Source organism: Gopherus flavomarginatus, chromosome 5, assembly GCF_025201925.1.
Source record: "Gopherus flavomarginatus isolate rGopFla2 chromosome 5, rGopFla2.mat.asm, whole genome shotgun sequence".
Taxonomy (NCBI): Eukaryota; Metazoa; Chordata; order Testudines; family Testudinidae; genus Gopherus; species Gopherus flavomarginatus.
The window spans coordinates 64,774,990-64,795,932 of record NC_066621.1 but is presented as its reverse complement, the minus strand read 5'-3'; the positions used below and the strand labels follow the sequence as shown (position 1 = coordinate 64,795,932).

The window sequence follows — 20,943 nt, the reverse complement described above, 5'->3', positions numbered from 1 at the left end:
CCCTCTTTACCTGGGACACCTGTTCCTCCCAGGTCTGGCTAAAGATGCACACGTTATCAGTGTCTGCCAGGGCCAAGTTCTCCATCGCCCTCTGCTTGTCTAGAATCTCCCCAGGCCTAGGCATGGGGTCGGCATTGGACACTGTGATGGCTTTAAGTTTCTGATAGCCCCCATAAAACCAAATAATCCTGTCTCCCTTGGGGATCAGCCCCACGGGTGAGGCCCATGGGCTGTAAAATGGCTGGATCCCATCTAAAGCCAGCAGGTCCTTGACCTCTCTCTCCAAGTTCTGGGCTGCTTTCCCAGTGACTCTGAATGGGGAACACCTGATGGGGAGATTGGCTCTCACCTCAGGGAAGAGATCCCCCAGGGGGTCTTCCCCCTTCTCCTCCCAATCCTTCCTTTCCGGGTCCAGGGGTCCCCTCACTCTCCTCCCATCCAGCAGCTTGAACGGGAAGAACCCTGTGGATTCCTGGGGCACCACCAGCTGCCTTCCGATTTCCCCCAGTTCTACTTCCCCTTTGGGAGCCCATTCCCGGTACAGGAATCCCTTCTCCTGCAGGACTCTGTCCCTGCAGCCTTCCCCAAGGGGGTTTGCAGTGCTGTGGCCAGCAAGTTCCCTCAGCTTCTCCAAGGAGGGATCCCTCTGCAGCTCGGTCTGGGATTCAGCAGCTGGGGCAGGGAATGGGACCTGCTCCCTTTCGCTGGCTGGGCCAGGGGTCACAGCCCCCCTGAGCCCTGTCCCTGGTAGCTTCCTCCCTGCTGTGTAATCACTTCCCTGCAGCATGTCTGGACCAGGCAAACCTGTTTGGCAGCTGACCTGCCCTGCCTGGGTGTCCCCCCACTCAGCTGGGATCTCAGCTGCCCCCGTGCTCAGCACTGCCCTTGCTGTCCCAGTGGGGCCAGGCAGCAAGCTCTTTGCTCTGGTCACAGCATCAGAGCCACCGTGAGCCCCCACTCCGGTGTGCAGGGGGGCGGGGAGTATCTCTCCCTCCCATTCAGCCCCAGGGGGCTGGTTATAGGTAGGCAGGTATCCTGAGCCCAGCAGCCCCTCCCCCCTGCCAGCCAGGTTATTTGCATTTTCACTGACCATTTCAATCCTAGCCAATTGGTTCCCTGGATTTGAATTCAAACCCTCGGCCGTTACAGGAGCAGGGCCTGGATCCTGTCCCATGGGGAGACAGTCACCCCCCAACAGGGCCTCCCAGCCGATATCCTGGAGAACCCCAACTACCAGCCAGCCCGACCCCTCCTGGGTCTGCACAGGGATCTGGGCCATAGGCAGGGCGAGGGGCTTCACCCCAGGGAACTTTACCCAGGTTCCACAGTCCCTCAGCATCTGGGGCTGCACCACCACAGTTCTCTCTGTCCCAGGGTCTCGCCCCTGCAGGCTTGTTTTCCCACTGACCCCTGGGCAGCCCCCTATGTCTCTCTGCTCCACCATCACCAGTCCACGCTGGTGCTGCTTCTCATGCAGCTTTTCCTCGGGCTCTTGCTCTCTCTCATGGTCCTCTCGCTCTCTCGGGCTCTGCTCCCATCCCATCCGTCTCCAATCTCCTGATGGGGAACCCAATCGTGAAGACTCTTGTCTGATTGGGGACCAGACTCCCGGGGATGCCTGGCTGATGCTCCAGCTGCTCTCAGATCCTCTTGAAGCCCCATCTGGGCCAGGAATCTGCTCCTCAGAGCGGTCCTTCTCCTCCAACTGCATGATTAACTGTGCCTTGGTGAATTTCCCCATGCGTAACCCTCTCTTTGTGCACAGGATCACAATGTCCTTCTCAAGGAGATGGTGATAGACCATCACTTCACCGATCCCAACTGGCTCTGGACTCACAGGCCTGCGTGCTCTTGGCTCCCCCATGGTTTCCAGGAAGAACCCCTGGTGTGCCAGCCCTTTTTGTGATCACCACCTCTTTGCCAGGGTCGAGCTGCAGACTCCTCCACCCCTGGGACTGCTCCTGCAATCCCCCGGGGAACCCTGCTACTGCAAAAATCCTTCTCTCTCCCAGGGTTGAGCGGCAAGCTCCTCCGCCCCTGAGACTGCTCGCTGCAGTCCTCAGGGGGACCCCGTTACTCCAACAGTCCTTCTCGCTGGTCACACACTCCCAGAGGTTAACTGCCCCCTGAAACCGTCCCTCTCTGAGCCTTCAGCATGCATGGTCCTCATTATCCCTCCTTTGTTTTACTGCTCCCCAGTCACTTACTGCAAGCAGCGCCATTCACGGGGTGCAGTACGTCCCGCCGCTGCCACCAGTTGTCACGGAGTCACCGGGCGATGCTCTGGAACTGCTCCCCACCAAGCCAGGCAGGACTTTGGGGAGCCTCCTCTCCCTTGGAGCAGACTTGTTCAGGGCAAGAAGCTCACACATCTTCACCTCCTGGGTCTCTCCTTGGAGCATTCAGCATCCTCTGCCCCTCCGTGCGCTTCCCACAGCGAGCCCGCCCCAGCGGGGTCCTGGGGGAGCCACCGGGTTCTGCACCCCCACTTTGCAGTCAGACGTGACTCAGCCAGCCAGTAACACAGAGGTTTATTCGATGACAGGAACAGGGTCTAAAACAGAGCTTGTAGGTACAGAGAACTGGACCCCTCGGCCGGGTCTATTCTGGGGGTCAGTGAGCCAGACCCCCACATCTGCCCCCAGCCAGCTCCAGACTAACCACCACTCCCAGCCCCTCCTCTCTCCTCAGCCCCTTTCCCGGGCCAGGAGGTCACCTGATCCCTTTGTCTCCAACACCTTCAGCTGGCACCTTTGCAGAGGAGGGGCCCAGGCCATCAGTTGCTAGGAGACAGAGTGTCAGGCATTTAGGTGCACTGGCCCTTTGCTCTGCCAGATACTTAAGAACTGCCATGGGGACACTGAGGCACCATCACAGTATTCAGAGAAAACATTAAGAACTTTCCCAGTTCGTCACACCCACCCACCCAGACCTCCTCACTCATGTGCAGCCTGGACCCACTCTACCTCATGGCTTGGTATTTCGATAGGACTTGCACATAGACAGAGTGTGCTTCACCATGATATGCAATGTCCTCACACACAGCAGTGGCCATCTACCAGGGCCTGCTATCAGGTGAAATGGAAGCGTTTCACTGCTTGAGTGCACCGTCATCATTACTTTCTGGACTCCATCTCCATTCCCATCCACCTGGAATACCTTCTCCAGCTTAAGCTATTAGGCCTCACACACTCATTCATCTAGGTCCATCTGGCGGCACTCAGTGCTTTCCTCCCCCTGTGGACAGTTCCTCCATCTTCATTCACCCACACATTGCTCACTTCCTTAAAGGCATGCTCAATGTCTTTCCGCCAGTACCGAAACCTACCCTCTCTTGGGACCTGAACATCATCCTCTCTGTCTTCACTAAACCACCCTTTCAACCTCTCATGACCTGCTCCCTCGCCCATCTCTCCATGAAGGTGATCATCTTGGTGGTCATCACCTCAGTATGGCACATTAACAAGTTGGCAACTATGATGGCTGAACCGTCCCCTACACTGTCTTCCATATCTCCCTTTGCCTGCACCCCAAGTTTATCCCCAAGATGGTCTCTCTGTTCCACTTCCACTAAAGATTCTACCTTCCAATCTTCTGCCCCATTCCTCCAGGGCAAAAGCACTACATTCTCTCAACATCTGCCAGATGCTGGCCTTTTACCTTCAATGCTCCCATGCCTTCCGTGCTTCACCCTGGCTCTTCATTGCCATTGTGGAACACTGAAGAGTCCAAGTGATCCCCCGTTGCATTGTGGAATGCCACACCCTTTCTCATGTTCCCTCCCTGTCCCCCAACGTCACGCTGCACTCAGTACAGGCCCAGGCTGGCACATCGGCCTATCTCACGGACGTGCCTTGGCAGGACATTTGCAAGGCAGCCACCTAGAACTCTGTCCACACCTTTATCACTCACTACACCATCACCCCACCGGTGGTGGCAAGTGTGATTATTGGCCAAGCCGTCCGGCAGACTGTGACTTCACGCGAGTCCACGCAACCACCTCCACGCTGAGTGCTGCTTGCCACTCTCCCATGTCTGGAATCCATATAGGGATCATCACTCAACAAAGAAGAGGAAGTTACTTACTGTAATTAGAGATTCCCTTCCTTGATGGAAGGTGCTATAAAAATGCAAAGTGCTATTAACTAGTTCAGAAGACTTCAGGCAACTCCACATTTAATTGCATGTTTCCTAGCCTTTTGTGAAATGTTTTCCTCTCACAGCAGTGCATCACTCAGCAGTTCCGCTTTGTGCAAATATTTTCCTTGTTTTCACTCAATAAGCTGTCGCAACTTGGCAGGAGAAGAGTGTCAAGCTGCGAGTTCCATATGATTTCACATCATAGCCATGTAAAATCATGAATTTCACATGATATCAATGTATCAATCACCTCGAGTTTGCTAGAAGGATAATGTAGCTTAATTATTCTTTCAGTGAACTGTGTCTGAGTTTATTAGTAATGAAACTAGGGAGGTTTTGCAGCTCTAATTAGTGAATACTCTGAAACTATCCCACCAAGTGTGGGGCAAATTATCTGTAGCTTTGCATAGTAAACTGGAAAACAACTCTAAACTTTATTTTTAAAAACATTCTCACATTTTTAATAAACTGGTTTAGTTAATGGCATCAGGACTCCCCCTAGTGCAGAATGTATCAGCCTGCTACTTCCTCGCCGCTAAAGGAGTGGTAGAATGGTGGAGACAAGTGTTTTAAGTGCCGAATGTCCTGGTTTCAGTCACACAGAAATGATTTTTATATAGATGACAACGTTGCATGTATGGTAAAATATTTGGAGTGGGGGTTTTTTTGTTTGTTTTTTTACACAGTTCTCATGTGTAGAAACAGATTTCACCCTCTTGCTTAGGGAAAAAATGCAAAATAAATTTGTAACCAAAGCAGAGAATACTGCATGCAGTCTTCCTGGTTTAAAAACTAAATACAAACCTTCAGTGCTGCCCTCGAGCTCTAGAATCATTGGGCAATACCAAAATAATGGGATTGTCTTCTAGAAGTAAATAGGCACACAAAAGAGACAGGCAAATCAATAGCAGCCACACTGACACCCTTTGCATGGTGAGTCACAGACAAAACTGTTAGTTTGCCCCTGCCATCGCTAGCATCACGGAATGTTTGGAGGGCACGTACTGACCTTCACTGCTTCATGGCATGGCAATGCATTTTATTGTACCATGATTATGGAGCTAAAATTGAAACAAAATGTGCACCTAATTTGAGAAAATAACTGTAAACCTTGGAGCTATAGATGCAATTGTACATGCCAATGCAAACTAACCACTGGGAATTAGCAAGATATTCACTGTCGCTGTACCCATTCTGAGCATGTCTTTCTCCCTAGATTTAGGTACACAAAATTTTCAAGTGTATTATTAGTAGTTGATTCTACAGAATTGTACAGTTAAATAGAAAGCATTTATCTGACCTTGATCCTGACTTCATTGAAAAAAATTTATCTTATTTATTTCTTTTTGTTTAATTTACAATATTTTCCTACCCTAATAATGGAATATTGTGGTGATTTAATATCAGTGCAGTAAGGTAAATGCTTCCTTTGGAAATGTAAAGCACTGTATGGGTCTCTCTAATTTTAGAGCTGTGCTGATCATAAAGTGATTATATAAATGCAACACTCAGCAGCTTCACCTCACAAGGAGTTTACTTTAATGACACTAAGAGCAAGAAAGACTTTAATTTAAAAGTTTACCGGAAAATACTATTGTGTGATGAACCAGATGGTAAGTTTTTTTTCCATCTCTGTATTCCATGGGTAAAATACTGCCAGTGGCACATCACAGAGGACAGAATTTGATACTATATTTCTGTATCTGCTACTCAAACAACTTGAAATGTCATTTTTTTTAATTTTCTTGAAAGTAATCATGAGATGAAAAATGTTTGTATCAAGGGTAAGAATACTATTGAACCCCTATTTCTGCCACCAACTTTGCCCTGCTCCTACTGAGTACAGCCAGTATCAAGTTGGCACATCTTAATGAGTTTACTTTGATTGAGTGCACCAAGATAAGGTACTGTTTTGTTCCTGGCTTCCTCCCCTAGCAGAACCGAAAGATTTCTTCCCTTTAAGGATGTACCACCGCAGCGACTTTACCTCAAAGGACTCCAGTGGTCTAATTAAACCATTGATTATTAAGAATTGAGAGAGGAAAACTGGATTAAAACAAAACAGTGATATATCAGATCCAGTCTGAAACCCTGGGAAGCCCATGTAGATTTTCAAAGGAGTGTAAAGCCCTAACTTCCCTCAAAACTGTCCCAGGCCTCTTTGAAAATCCCACCTAAGGCCAATATATTTGTGGTGAATAAAAAGAATAGTAAGGAGTCCTTTCTCCCCTCTGTCTCTTTTGGCCCATCAGCCAGTCAGATAGAATCATAGAATATCAGGGTTGGAAGGGACCTCAGGAGGTCATCTAGTCTGACCTCCTGCTCAAAGGGGATTGATTTTAGGTTTCCTTTCCTTGACCTCTCACAGCTCTGTTACACCTTTTGGGTTTCTGCAGTGTGCCTGGTTTATTACATACCAGACCTTATTCGCAAAAGAGTGTTTCCTGGAGTCCGTCCCCAGATTAACTCACTATTCAGTGTTGTGGCTAAAGGGTTTCAGTTATTTTTCCTTGTTTTGTCTTTGCATCTCACCTCTCCAACTAAGCATACCCCTCCCCAAAGCTATCTACCCATTATGGTGACCTTGATAGCCCTGCCTTGCCACATTAATTATCTTTGTTGTGGGTGTACTACCAGCTTTTTCTGCTATTAAAGATGCAGAGCTTTTATAATTGTTTAAGTCATTCTTAACATTAATTCTACTGAATGGCAAGCATGAATCATGGATTTAACTGAACTGCCACAGGACCTAGCAAAGGTATCTGCCTTCCCAGCAATGGAAGATATGGATGCCAATCATACCAACAGCAGTGTTAGAAATGACCTTATCCAACCAACCACAACAAGCCAGCCTATCTAGGGGAACAGTTCGCATGCTAAACAGGTCAAGAAATAAAATAATAGTAATTTCCATCTCTGTGGCTACTAAAGAACTTGGGTTTGTCCTGAGAGCTGTGAGCCACTATCACATGCATAAATCAATGCCCTCAAGGAACTTTTCATGAAGGAACAGATAATGAAGCAACCTTTTCTAGATTAGTCATTTAGACACTTAACACAGGTTGGATCATGCTCCCCTCCAGGCAAGGATCTCTGCAGCATTAATCCTCCCATTCTTGGACCTGGCAGAGGCCTTTCTATGTGTCTGTGATTGGGAATGAATTGGATAGGCCAAGGGGGACCAACAATCATCCACTCCCTAGTGAGATCCTGAAGAATCCTCAGGAAAAGTAATGAAGTCCTGTACCCTACTGCATTGTCTGCTGTGCCTCCTCCACATGCGTCCTAGGAGCTGGTGCTGTCAGAATGAGACAGTTGCAGTAATATGTCGATGTGGCTGGCCCTGGATCGCTGGGATCCACAGAAGGTTTAGGCCGAAAACTGTGGTCTTTTCTGGGGGAAAGGTGATAAACCCAGCCTCTGTAATGGGGGCTGAGAGGATCCTCCGGAAGCTTCCTTCCCTAAATCCCCCTTCTCATAAGTTTTAATGTGGATTAGGATGCTCTTGCCCACAAAATTCTAAAATCCATCTAAGCGCTGACCCAGCACAGAAAGTTGAGACCATGATGCTACACAGCCCTGGAGAAATGTCACTCTTGGGTGCCTGAAAACACAACCAATTTGCCTTGGGATTCATTGCAATAACTGAAAATTATGAGGGAGCTGGAGAAGGTTGGGTTTTTTTTAATTCCCATTCTTCTGATTGAATAAAGCGTATTTCATAAATGGACCCCTATTTAGTTCTTTAATTTTGGTTAGAGATTGTTCTGTCAAGGATTTTGATTTTTATCTTTTTGGCATAGTTTTTACAGTTCAGGGGAATGAAAGAGTTGTGATTGCCTTTGTGCAGCAGCTGACGCACATTTGGAATATTTATGTTGTGCATGCTGACTGAAAATAACACTATTAAGCTGATTTGTCACAAAAGCTTTTAAGGCTAGGAAAAACCCACCTGCTCACTGAACTTACAAGTGCAAGGTAGCCTTAATTAAAGTCACTTGCTCTTAATGGAAAAATATGCCGTCTCCTACATCCAAGCTGCTGTGGCTGGCTTGTGCACTAATGCCTAATAGAAGCACCAGAAACAGAAGCAGCAAACATATATGCCAAACTTAAAGGGTCTTCTGCACATTGTCACTCCATCCTAGAATAGCCATGTCCTCAGTCCCCAGTTCACAGAAATCATTTTACAGAACAATCCAGCCTCCCCCTGTAGCTTTTCCCTAGGATGACTGCTGATCCTTCGATCCAGTTTTAACTGACTGATTCATAGCATAGCCAGGGATGCCTTTGATGTTGTAATCTACAACTGTTCTGCATCTGACTGAAGCAGTCAGGTTAAGCAGGCATAGCTAGCTGGATGTGAACCTAATAGGTAATTGGGGGTGGGTGAGGTAAATTTTCTCATTGATTCCATGAGGACAATTTTGCCAGTATTTCTAATCTCTGAGGAACAAGTCACTGCCCTGTCGTTTCCATTGATAGTTCATTCATGTGTTACAAACACGCCTATTGCACTGCCACCCTGCTCCAGAGCAATCTGGACCAAATAATTCAGGAGTGGTGCACATATTGGTAAACTTGTGTAAAGGGATTAAATTTACAGGCCAAGGTAGAAAATGGGGAAATGTGGCAGATAGAACTACAAGCAGGAGGGTGCAAATTACACTCACATCAATTTATTGACATGTAATTTACACTGTCCTTTACAATAGTGCCCATTGTAAGACCCAGCCCCTATTTTAGGCACATGGAACTTTAAGACACTGCCTATGTTCTGTATTCTTAAAGAGATGGGAAAGAAAAGCCAACCCACTCCTAGCAAGGTAGTCTACATAGATTGAAGCAAGATATGCAACAGAATAGCAGCCTGCAATCAGCAAAACATGAAGGAGAGCTCTCAGGGGATAAATACTTTCCTATTATGCTGATTGGTTCACTAACTGAAAATGAGAACAGAATATTTACAAAGTACCTAGGAATCATTAACACAAGCTGCCTGGGGCGGAGGCGGGAGGGTTATAGTGTGTAAGAACAAAATATCACTCTATCAGAAGATGCAGGGTACCCATATATTGTATAACAGCAGCTTACAAGACATAAAATAGGGCACAAAATTTTCAGTGTTGCCCGTAACAACAATTCTGTTATTAATTTCAGCTCACATTGCTTTCCCAAAACATCCACTTCATGGAAAGAAAACCCCAAGGGACAGGTCATGGAGAAAGATATACCTGGAAGTGAATATATGATTTGGGGATATGTAACAGTAGTAATTAGGAAAATTCTTTTCCTTTTATCTCATCACAGCTAATATACAACACAAAACCATGATCACTCCAGAAATTATCCAGAACTGATTTTTAAATGTACTGTGAATGGAGATCAATTCAACCAGTGCTAAAAAATGATGAGTAGCTGCAACCTATTGCTGGATGCAATCTCAAAATCTGAATGAACAACTTTCTTCTATTCCGAAATCTGGGTGTGGATGTTCTCATTTTGTTCAAAAAAGTACATCTAACTGAATTGGGGAAAATATGTTTTTATTCCCACACACTACAAATAGATTTTCTCAACCAAAGGGCCTTGTTGAACTTCCATTAAGATCAATAGAAACCCTTGTGGATCAATTAACTAACCACTGATTTTGCATTCGTTCAGGGTTCAGAGAAATGTGTCTGTCTCCGTTTTTTCTAGATACTTACAAAAACCATACCATTTTATCCTCCTGCCTCTTTACACATGCACATTTTCTTTTCTAATCTATGAAATATGAATACTTCCTGACATAGCTTCTGTCACAGTTGCATTTTCTATTCATGCATTGTAAGCATCTAAACTTGTATTCAAAGTTATATTATCAAACAAAGAAATATGTTCATGAATTCAAGAAAATTGTTCATGGACAGTGGACATTGGCTTTTCACAGATCAAGATGGTAATTTGTGTTTGTGTGTGGGGACAGGTGATTTTGTGTATACTTATAATAGTGAAACCCTTGTGTCCTGGCCTCTTCTTAGATTAGGGTACCATCATCTGTCTGCCTTACTGTCCATTGTCCATCCAAATATTTATAATGTCCTTGTCGCCATAGTTTCTGAATTAGGGCCGCCAGGGGGCGGGGGGCAAGAGGGGCAATTTGCCCCAGGCCCTGGGCCCCACAGGGACCCCACGAGAGTTTTTCGGGGGCTCTGGAGCGGGGTCCTTCACTTGCTCTGGGGGTCCCGGAAAACTCTCGCGAGGCCCGGGCCCCCCGGAGCTTCTTCCGCTCCGAGTCTGCGGCGACAATTCAGCAGCAGGGGGTCTTTCCACTCTGAGACCCACCACTGAAGTGCCCCAAAGATCCGCGGCAGGGGGTTCTTCTGGCACTTCGGCGGGTCCCGGGGCGGGTCTTAGACGGCACTTCGGTGGCAGGTGGTCCTTCCGCCTTGTGACCTGCCGCCGAAGTGCCGGGTCTTCAGCGGTCAATTTGGAGACAGGGGCCCCCCGCCGCCAAAGACCCCAGGCCCCTTGAATCCTCTGGACGGCCCTGATCTGAATTTTCTACAAGTGCAACAACACAGTGTTGATTTCTTCGCTTCCTTCCCTCTCACCACCACCTCCTTTAGAGTCTTGTGGAGAGAAAAAATGATCTTGTGGTGAAGACACTGCCCTGGGATGTAGAAATTTGGGTTCAGTTCCTCTCTTTGGCACAGACTGTCAATTAGAGCTATGCATCTAGGTGAGTTTTTGGGTTGCTGGCAATTCTGAGTGAATGAATAAATAAATAAATAAATAAGAATTGGGTCGACCTAAAAGCAGTTCTTTAAAAAAATCTTTGGCAAATAACCAATGCCCCACAAATGTTTTTATTTTTCAGCACCTTTTAATTTTTTTAAAATTATTATTAAATTGAAGGAAATTCAAATTGAAGAGTTGTTGATGTGAAAAAATCTGAAAGTTAATGCTATGTTGTTAGGTTTTAAAAAAATTGTTTTGTGGGGATGACCAAAACCATCCGATGAAACCAACACATGTTCATGAAATAATATTTTCGAACTCCTGGATGACAGGAGAGGTCCTGGAAGACGGGAGAAGGGCTAACCTAATACTCATTTTTAAAAAGAGGGAAAAGGAGGAGCTGGGAAACTATAGACCAGTCAACCTGACTTTAATACATGGGAAGCTACTAGAATAATGTATAAAACATTGTTTCCAAATGCATGGGGGAATGCAGTTGGACATAATATACCTGGACTTCAGCAAGGCTTTTGACACAATCCCACATGACATTCTGATAAGTAAGCTGGAGAAAATGTGGGCTTGACAGAACTACCATTAAGTAGATACATAATTGTTAAAGAACTACAAGCAAAGAGTAACTATTAATGGAATGATGTCAGATTGGAGGGAGATCTCAAATAGGGAGGTCTCAAGTGGGGTTCCCCAGGAATCTGTTCTGGGTCCAGTGTTGTTTAATATCTTTATTAGTTACCAGGACATAGTTATAGAGAGCATACTGATCTAGTTTGTAGATGACACAAAGCTGGGGGGTTGCCAGTACTTTAGAGGATAGAAATTCAGAGGGACTTGATGAATTGGAGAACTGGGCTATAGACAACATGAAATTCAACAGATACACAAGTACAGAATGGAGGGAAACTGACTTAGCAGCAGCACTGCTGAGAAGGATCTGGGAGTTGTGATGGATGACAAGCTCAACATGAGTCAGCAATGCAATGCTGTTTTGAAAAAAGCAAATGCAATTTTAGATTGCATTAACACAGACATAGCATGTAAGTCATGTGAGATGATGGTATCACTGTACTCGGCACTGGTTGGGCCTTAGCTGGAGTACTGTGTCCAATTTTTGTCACCAATGTAAAGAAAGGTTGTAGAGAAACTGGAAAAGATCCAGAGGTGAGTGACAAAGATGACTGAAGGGATGGAATACAAGCCACATGAGCAAAGGCTGCAGGAACTGTGTATGTTTAGTTTGGAAAAGAGGAGATTGCTGTCATTTCTCCCCTTAATCTTCAGATGCTTGTAAGGTTCCCACAAAAAGATGGAGAGAAGTTGTTCTCCTTTTGCCACAGAGGGCAGGACAAGAGGCAATGGGTTCAAACTACAGGATAGCAGATTTAGATTGTATCTCAGGAAAAACTTCCTAATTGTAAGAACAGTAGGACAATGGAACAGACTGCCTAGGGATGTTGTGGAAGCTTCTTCATTGGAGGTTTTCAAAAGGAGGCTGGTTAGCCATCTGTCTTGGATGATTTAGGCGCAACAAATCCTGCATCTTGGCAGGGGTTAGACTAGATGACATTTGTGGTCCCTACTAACCCTATGGTTCTATGAAACATTTTGGTGTTGCTGAATCTGCATTTTTCACCAAAAAAGTTTCAGCTGAAAAATTTCACCCAGCTTTACTGCATATGTGACCTTTGGCAAGTCACTCGGTTTCTCTGTGCCCCATCGTAAAATGGGGTGATAGCTTATCTACCTCATAGCAGTGTTGCAAGGGCAAGTTCATTAATATTTGAGAGGTGCTCAGATACTATGGCAATATATACCATAGCAACAGATAGAAATCCTGTCTTTTAAAACAAAACAAATGCCAACCAACTGCTGTCTGAAACCATTAAAACGAAACCTTGGCTCAAAACATATTTATTCATTTTCCCAATTGATTCAATCTGACTGGATGATTTGGCTGTCTGCTGAAGTGCTTTGTCATTTGTTTAGTTGAACTGAATCCAGTAAAAGTATTTATTATAAAGTACTAAGAATCCTGCATAGTACAATAAAATGTTATAGTATATTACATGTTACATATTATAAAAGCAATACTTTTCAATACTGAACCAGATACAGATCATGGCAACTAATAAAAAGCGGCAGAAGCATATGAGAAAGTTTGTAGAATTTGCCAGATCCCACTAATCTCGCCTCTGATTCAGTAGGATTCTAACAGAAGACTTAAAATTCTTGCTATAAGCTTCCACAACATTTTCAACTGGCATTACTCTTTAAACAAGTTGCTTTAAATCCCATTGGCTGTGAAATACTTTAAATCAAACTATATTCTGAATGCTACTTTAGTGAGAGATGCCTCGCTTCATGATCCAGGACATTTTCTGAATCCTTTTGTAATGCACATGATTGAGTGATTTAGTTCAATAGTTGATTTCATAGTGCAAGATTAATGTATGGTGCCATTTAATTGCAAGGACAAACAGATGTAATACAAGTTATTAATTCTTGAAAAATAAAAATATATCTATAATGGGTTTCTATATCTGAGTGGAAGCATATGTTATAAAATTCTGCTTTAAAGCTTTCTTTTAGGAGGCTATTTTGGTAGGGAAAAGTTGTTGCATGTAAATATCCATAATAACTGAAGTCAGTATAAAGACTCCTATTGACTTCAGAGGGCTTTGGATCAGGCCCTAAGATTATGATGAAGAGATAATTTTGGCAGATCGAGAAACTGAACTCCTGTTTAGACAAAGAACAGGCACAGCATCAGCAGTGGAAATTTCCTTCCCCCATTACTGTGTCTTTAGGGTTGAAAGGATATTTCAGTTTCGTTTCCCAATACTTCCTACTATTGAGACTAACAACGGTGCTAATTAGCAGTTATTTTTGTAAAAACTAGCTGATTGTAGAGAACTGACAGACAGAAAAAATGGCTTTGTGTGGCAAAAGCATTGTTCACTATTAATTCTGAAAACTTCACTATGACTTTAGTCAACATGCTGTAGTATAATTTGTAAATGTGCTACAGTATAAAGTATCATTAATGATTATATCTAAACTACACAGATTAAATTAACTATATAGATTTTGTGATGCAATAATAGTTTATGTTCATTTAATTGCTAATTTGCAAAATGTGGTCATCCTCTCATCCTCTGTGAGCCCCCTAGTCATGAATATAAATGACATAGGCCCTGATTCCAGAAAGCATCTCTATTCAGAACAGTCCTGAAACATGTGAATAGGGATGGAATTAAGTGCATGCTTAAGGCTTTCCTGAATCTGAGCCAAAGGACCTGATCCAAAGCCCACAGATCTGATCAAAAGTGAGTCTCTCTAGTACTTTATTTTGGCCCTGATTCAACAAAGTACTTGAACACGAGACTTAAATTTAAGGACAGGAGTAGTTCCATTGACTTCAATGCTTAAGATGAGGCAGATACTTAAGTACCTTGCTGAACAGAGGCCTAAGAACCCAAGAAAATTCAATTACAAAATGTGTGATTCATATAAGGGGAAGAAACTCACTTAAAAGCAAGTACACATAGAGGGAAAGTTAACAAGGTATCTGTAACAACTGACAGAGAGATGCAGATTCACATTCTTGTATCTCTCACATGCTCAAAAATGTGAGATAAGGTTTTCTTTGTCTTCTTTTATAGCCTTAGCCTGAAGGATTTCCAGAAACATCATAAAGTTTTGGTGCCCATTCCTTTTCTTTCACTTGCGGATGGTATTGCATTTTGTGTGTCTGCAGTTTTACAGAATATCTGGGCTTCTGTAAGTGTCAAAATCTAGCAGTTTCAACAGTTAGTCATACATTACTGCTCCTCTACAATAGTCATTACTATTCAAACTTCTGCATTATTGCTAGGCAAAAAGCATCATAGATGATAAAACTTACTGGTTTTCTCCACATTTTGACATGAATTTGGGTATTGCGTGACTGTAAAAATCAAATCAAAACTTTGAGGGTAGGAAGGGCAGGAAGAAAAGTGGGCAAATGATGCAAAAGAACCCAAGGGAAATGTTTGCCAGAACATATTGAAATCAAAAATTGAAAGTATTTTACAACTCTACAGAATTCTTTGCACTTGGATAACTGTTGCAGGGTGGTCCCCTGTGCCTGCCCTGAAGGGCTCTAAACAGCCCAGGAGAGGGCTGTGGCTGTGGCAAGAAGCCTGGGCTGATTGGGGAAAGTAGGCTCAGCTGGGGCCATTCTCCAATCAGGCCCAGCTGACCCCTATAAGAGGCTGTGAGCCAGAAGACCAGTCAGTCTCTCTCTGCCTTTAGAGGGAGAAGGGCCTGGCTGCAGGGATCTAGAGACAGGGTATCTGAGTGGAGCAGGGCTGGAGAGCTCTAGCCTGGAAAGCCCCAGACTGTGGCCTAGCATTAGTTAACAGGTACAGGGGGTTGCAGAGGGCAGACCAGGGGTAGGCCAAGGCAGCAGGTCCAAACCCAACCTTGCCAGTGATGAGTAGGCTGATACTGCAGTCTGCCCCAGGGCATGGGGGCTAGACAATGACTGGCAGTAGCCATTACTGAGGCGAGGTGGGGGTTCCCTGTGGAGGGGAGACCCAAAGAGAGAGGGGTTACTGGGCACTGGGTCCAGGGAGGGAGATGGGGCCAGAGGACAGGTGGATCACCAGCCTGCAGAGGGTGCTCCAGAGCTGGAAATTGAGCTAATTCTCAGAGAGACCAGCAGGAGGCGCCACAGGGGTGAGTCCGCTCCTCTACAATAACACAGAGCCATCCACTAGACTTTGGAGTGGAAAAATCCTGGTTTGGACTGACAACTCTTTGTATTACTCATTTGTGGGTTTAATCTCAGACATTTTATATTCTCATAAGAGAATTTAAAAAGTATCCCTCAAATTTCCACCCTACACAGAAGTAGTAGTAGACAGGCAAAGATGTATACTACACCATGGACATGTGTACACACATAACCCACTGGTGAGCATGTGTTAGAATTGCCTTCTGTGCCCAATCCAGAGAGGCTGTGAGTCTATTACAGCCCCTAGCAAGAGAGCTACAATATGGCTCTTCATCTCATATTTTACAGACTTCTACTCTGGAAGGCCTTGGTTCAATCCCTGGTGTGTTAACCAAGATAGCTGAATCACATGGACTAAGGAAGTCCCTCCCTTTTTAAAGATTGTCACTCTGGTTATATCTGTATACCAGAGATGGTACATTTAAGGTTGTGTTATGATTTCAGATTACAGAAAATGTAACAACATTCTGCAAAAGTGTTTTTTTTTTTTGGTTTTGTTTTGTTTTTTTCAAATCTTATTCTCTGGTAAAAACTAGCTCCTGGCTAGCTCTTTGTGTATAGAATCTCTGTCAAAGGGAGGTTTAAAAACAACAACAAAAATGCCCAGAAATGTTTAATAAAAAAAATTAGTCACTTAAAAATTGTGTAACTTTTGAAAAGTCAGTAGTATCTCTGATGTGCACCACTTTAACCTTGATATAATTTGCTGTCATTATTTAAAAATTAAATCTAGCAAATAATTGTTACAGTCTCAATCTGAAACAGTAGGGATGCCTTTAGTCTAATCCCATTTAATTGGAGATGGGTTCATTTGTATCTGGATTTAAAACCCTTCAAAGTGTTGGATTCTGGGGTCTTCAGCTCTGGATATTGATTAATTGTAAAGAGGGGTCCTGGCTATGAAATTCAAATCCCAGACTGGATTCCAGCCTACCCCAGAAGCAAAGCAGTGTTTGAATCCAAGCCTTCTGAGTCGGGTCTCTCTCTCCCTCTCTGCTCTGAAAAATGAACTACCATTGGTATTACATTTTGAAGCATTATTCATTCTTAGTATGCTGTACTATGTACATTTACAATGCAAGTGCCACAAGCACTTGCTTATATAAGTGACTTGAAGTAGCTTTGATTTCTGTTGGGTAAACAGTGCATTGTTTTGAAAGTGCAAATATGTATATTTAACTAATAACAATCAGACTCCCTTTTTGTGTGTGTAATATGTGGTTAAATCATTTTAAAGGCAAATGTGTTTTAAAGGAATGTAAATTGGAACACACACATTTAAAAAGTGCTAGGATGTTGAGCCAAACAGCCAAAAGCAAAGGAAATTTAGAATTAAGGGAGATTCCATCCTCAGCACAAGATATATATACACGTACACAGAGAGAGGCAGTGAGTAGCTGCCAGATACAATCAAACCTCACAATAACACGCCCCGCCATAACGCGAAATCGCATATAACACGATCATAGGTTGGCTCCCCTTTACGGTATAATACAGTACTGTACCAGTGGTCCCCAACACCATGGCAGGGGAGAGAAGCTGCAGCTCTGTTCCTGCCGGGGACAGAGAACTCCGAGGCTGCGGGCACCAGTGCTCTCTGTCCCTGGCAGGCATGGGACCGCAGCTTCTCTCCAGCTTCTCCGGGGCTGCGGGCACCGGTGCTCTCTGTCCCTGGCAGGCGCTGGGCCACGGCTTCTCTCCAGCTTCAAAAGGAACCGCGACCCCCCGCTTGCCGGGGACAGAGAGCACCAGCGCCCGCAGCCTCAGAGTTCTCTGTCCCCGGCAGGCGGGGGCCGCGGCTCCTCTCCCTGGCTGGGCACTAGGCGGTGCACATCAATGCACCACATTGGGGACGACTGACAAACTGACTGGTTTGAAACCCCGCTATACCGTGACCCCCCATTTAGTGCAATGGAAGTTTTTGGACCCCAAACATCGCGTTATAGCAGGGTTTCACTGTATTTAACTCTCTTGGTTTAATCAGTTTCTGCTATTCACTTGACACCCAGGATGCACTGGAAGTAGTGTGGTTATTCTGGGTGCATTTGGGATCAGGCTGTATGCCCTGCATGAAGCAGAGCACAGCTCAATTCTACCCCTATATGACAGTAGTTTAGGAAGGTGGAGTAGGGAATGAGCAAGACTAGGGCTGGTGGATCAGGCTGCTGCAGCCATGTGGTCTTCGGCAGATCTCAGATTTCTCTGTTACACAACGCGTGTGGTGTGCTGCGCATGATTGTTCCCCTTTCCAGCACAATATTCCTTATACTAACCCCACTAATAATCTGATGGTCATTATCTTTTGATATTTATTTAAACACATAATGCTAGATCTTCAGCTGGTGTACATGAATATTGTTCCACTGAGTTTAGTGCAGCTATCCCAATTGACACCGGCTCAGAGTCTGGCCAATGTCTGTTCAACAGCAGCAAATTATCCCTCCATAAAGTAAATGGATTAGTCCAAGCTGCTCTCTCAGGATGAGGAAGAGGTCATGTTGAGGATGAGCACCTGGGGCTGAACCACTTCCATGTTACAGATAAGCCACATCAGTGCTGTAATTGCTTTGCTTTGGTAAAAAGAGGGAGACCGAGAGAAATGGCAGCAGTAGAAATGACCAGTGAAAATTGATTTCTCTAAACTGGGGCATATATGGATTAGAGGTAGCCTAGGGTATCAGCGCTATTGCTTTCAAGCAGGAAACGGCAAGATTATCACTAAAATGAAAGGACAGCTCTGTTGGAACTGCCAATTACCAGTAATGTATGGGTGGGTTTTTTTAGTTTAATTGGGAAGTATTTTAAAAGGCTGCAGAAATCATGAGCATGAGTTGTGAACTTCATATTTTCTTAAACAATTTACTGGGCAGGAATCCTGGGGGAGATGGGAAAGGCTCTAAGAAACATTTGATAAATGTCGTCTGGGCACCAGAGCCTCATTAAAACAGTCTCCTGTTTTTGTTCTGGGTTTATTACACTACATATAAATTTTAAAACTGCTGATTCAGGAATTCTTATAGGCTTTAGAAAAAAAATCTTTGTACAGTGCTTAGCCACAGTCTGGGTTTCCACAGGTGTGTTATATACTTCACCATTTTTTTATGAGTTTGCGTGCGTGAGGAAGTGGGATAAAACCACTATCAGTAGTTGTATTTAAATATTTACAGGCGATCACAGTGCATCTATTGACTCTTTGCATAATATTGAATCCTTCCCGATAAAGAAGTTTTTTTATTAATGCCATTTCTGCCATTAATAATAACCATCTTTGTGGTGTTTCTGATTGACTAGGGCAAATTTCCAGTGCAAGGCTCTTTATCTCCTTTCTGCCCTCCTCAGTGAGCACCACTTTGAAAACATTCCCCTCAACTCTGGAGTTGCTGATCCCATTCTCCTTCCCCAAATGCTGTTGTGTCCATTGCTAAACCCTACAAATAGCACCATTCCTGTTCTTGTTCCTCAGCAAGGGTCAGGTGTGCCTGTAGTCACATAGGACTGCACAAAACTGTAACAGAATCCACCAGAGATGTGCAGTTTTGGCAGTATTCTAGCTGTCTCCTGTCTTCCCCTCAAGTGGCAGGAGTGGCTGTATGCTGGAATGATGAGGAGGTCTGTGGGAATTATGAAGCACTGTTGTGTGGAGTTTGGTCTCTGTGCTCTTCCCAAGTTTCCCACACTTTTAGCAGAACAGCTCTTGTCTGTGCCATGCTGCCACTGGCCTTGTCCGTGCCATTTGGAAACCCATTGCCCTCCTCAGTTTGATCAAGCTATGGGAGGGAGAGTAACTGTAACCCAAAGCAGAAATCATAAACTCCACCACTCTTAAAGGGAAATGTGATTAACTGAACTGTTCTGCATTCTGCTCCCCACCCTCTTAGTTGAGTTCAGCTCCTGCAGGAGAGGGAAAGGCAGCAATGCAGTGATGGTAAGGGAATGCTTTCTTCTCCGTGTTCATGTAAGCTCCTCTCTGCACCACACTGAGCAGGGCAACACATCCCCCAAGCAGCAGGGAAAGCGAGGTATCTCTGTCTTCATCAGAATTCTGAGGTGCATCTAGAATCCAAGTGCCTCCTCGATTTGCTATAAATCATTGCAGAATGTTACTCCCATAGTAAAGTTATCCCAATCACTGTTTTATATTGTGTTGTCTTCTTTTACAGAGCGATGAGGTTTTAACTGTCATCAAGGCGAAAGCACAGTGGCCTGCCTGGCAACCGCTAAACGTGTAAGTAGGTAGAGAAAGGAGACTCCCAATAGACTCCTGTTCAATATCATCTAACAGACTGCTCTAAACTTATTGCCTTACACAATGGTTTGCTCTTGCAAAGAAACAATATAAAAGTACTGTTGATAGATGAGATCGTCTTGTGCTTTGGTATTCTGCCAATGAGGGCTTTTTTTGTGTGGTTTTTTTTTTTTTTTTGCACGTATGGGGCTTACTAACTATATCAGGGAAAGAGAAAAAGCAGATCGTTTTATTGAGCTTGTGCCTATATTAAACAATGGAGTTCATTCAGTGTTTTCTCAAGTATATTGGATACAGATGTCAGGCTTTCTGGAGTGGCACACAAATGCGAGTGCCAACCTCAGGGCAAACTGTCACAAACCAGGGCACTCGGGTGCAGAAGTCGGGCCAGTTCCATCACTGTGGTCTCTGTGGCAGGGAGGTAATTGGATGCCTGGTCAAAACTTATGAGCAAACCTCTCCGTTCCTGACCTGGGACTTTCCTTTTAGAGGATATTCCCCTCTCCTTGTCTAACTGTTCAAGGTCTTTTGTGTCAAGATCATCACGTGACCGTGTTTCACCCATTGGAGTTAATCTTTAACCTTTAAAACCCTTAATATCAAATTTAAACTTCTAACAGTGCTGGGTTATGATTAAGGCTATGTTTTAGTCATGGGTGTTTTTATTAAAAGTCATCTACAGATCACTGGCAGTAAACAAAAATTCATAGTCTGTGTCCTGTCCATGACTTGTACTATATACCCCTGACTAAATCTTAGGTGCTTTGTTGGGGTGGGGGGAGGGAGCAGTTGAATGCAGCCTAGGACCCCCACGGCTGCTGGAGAGAGTTAGTTTTAGGTTTCAGAAGCTAATAGGCACTGCTGTGATATGCAAGCTCTATATGTCTTATGGGCTACCTCGACTGACATAATTTGGGGATTTCTTGCTTATGCTTAGAAATATTGCCCTGTCCAAATTACAAGCAGCACTGTGATACAGTTCCTTCTTAACAAGTATTTTATTCCCTTCCCCCAGAGTTCAGACTGTGATGGGATGTGT

General features: G+C 44.5%; 1 protein-coding gene across 1 annotated transcript in view; it reads left to right on the top strand.

Moving 5' to 3' along the window:
* SPON1 (spondin 1) overlaps positions 1-20,943 on the top strand; it is a 353,533-nt gene that overhangs the window by 275,944 nt on the left and 56,646 nt on the right. The window contains exon 7 of the mRNA XM_050955987.1: positions 19,819-19,883. Coding sequence (XP_050811944.1) covers positions 19,819-19,883 — 65 coding nt within the window. The remainder of the gene's footprint in view (positions 1-19,818; positions 19,884-20,943) is intronic.